This window comes from Egretta garzetta, unplaced genomic scaffold, assembly GCF_000687185.1.
Source record: "Egretta garzetta isolate BGI_Z169 unplaced genomic scaffold, ASM68718v1 scaffold7, whole genome shotgun sequence".
Lineage (NCBI taxonomy): Eukaryota > Metazoa > Chordata > Aves > Pelecaniformes > Ardeidae > Egretta > Egretta garzetta.
The window spans coordinates 1874197-1874941 of NW_009260350.1; the positions used below are offsets into that span (position 1 = coordinate 1874197).

The window sequence follows — 745 nt, forward strand, 5'->3', positions numbered from 1 at the left end:
GGAGCGGAGCTCCCCCCCCCCGCTAGCTAGCGAGGGAAGCGGCCTCGCACCCTCGGTCCGGCCGCAGAAATCTGGAGCTGCGGGATGCCGGGCTGGGGGAGAAAAAAAAGGAGGAGGAAATTTATGTTTTATCTCTTTTCACCACCCCTCCCCTGATTAAATATTTGGCAGAGGCGACAAACCAGAGCGCGGGTTGTAAAAGGGGTGTGAACACAAGCAGCCGAGCGGGGAGGCTCCCGCATGCTCCCCGCTCCTCGAGGGTCGACTGCCAGGGACCCCCCCAAAGCTGCCCGGGGGATGGTGAGAGACCCCGGGGCTGCTCGGCGAGCTGGCGTCTGCGGGGCTGAATTTAGTCAGGACACGAAGATCATGCAAAGCTGAGCCAAAACCACCAGTTAGAGCCTCCCGGCCCCAGCCAGAGAGCATCGCTGTGCCCGGCCAAGCGGGACAGAGCCTGGGAAAGTCGGGGCCGGGGAGGGGGGTATGTCGGGGGGGGGGGGGGGAAAGGAACGCGGCCACAGCCTCAGCTCTTCGCATTATACCCATATAACGCCAGATATATAGATATATGTACGCGAGCTGTATAAATATTTGGAATCTAGAAAGCTGCTTAGCGCTTTATACGGAGAAAGCTAGATCTAAATAAAGTAATATACAGCTCCGGAGCGGCTCCGGAGCTATGCACATGGTATGGCTGTAATCGCAGCAATGCCGGCATGTAAACACAGCCGCGGGTGTCGGGAGC

The 745-nt window shown here is 58.8% G+C and overlaps 1 protein-coding gene across 1 annotated transcript in view; it reads right to left on the bottom strand.

Moving 5' to 3' along the window:
- Positions 1–26: 26 nt before the first annotated feature.
- Positions 27–745, bottom strand: part of TBX3 (T-box transcription factor 3) — a 19323-nt gene continuing 18604 nt past the window's right edge. Inside the window, exon 7 of the mRNA XM_009642898.1 lies at positions 27–92. Coding sequence (XP_009641193.1) covers positions 27–92 — 66 coding nt within the window. The remainder of the gene's footprint in view (positions 93–745) is intronic.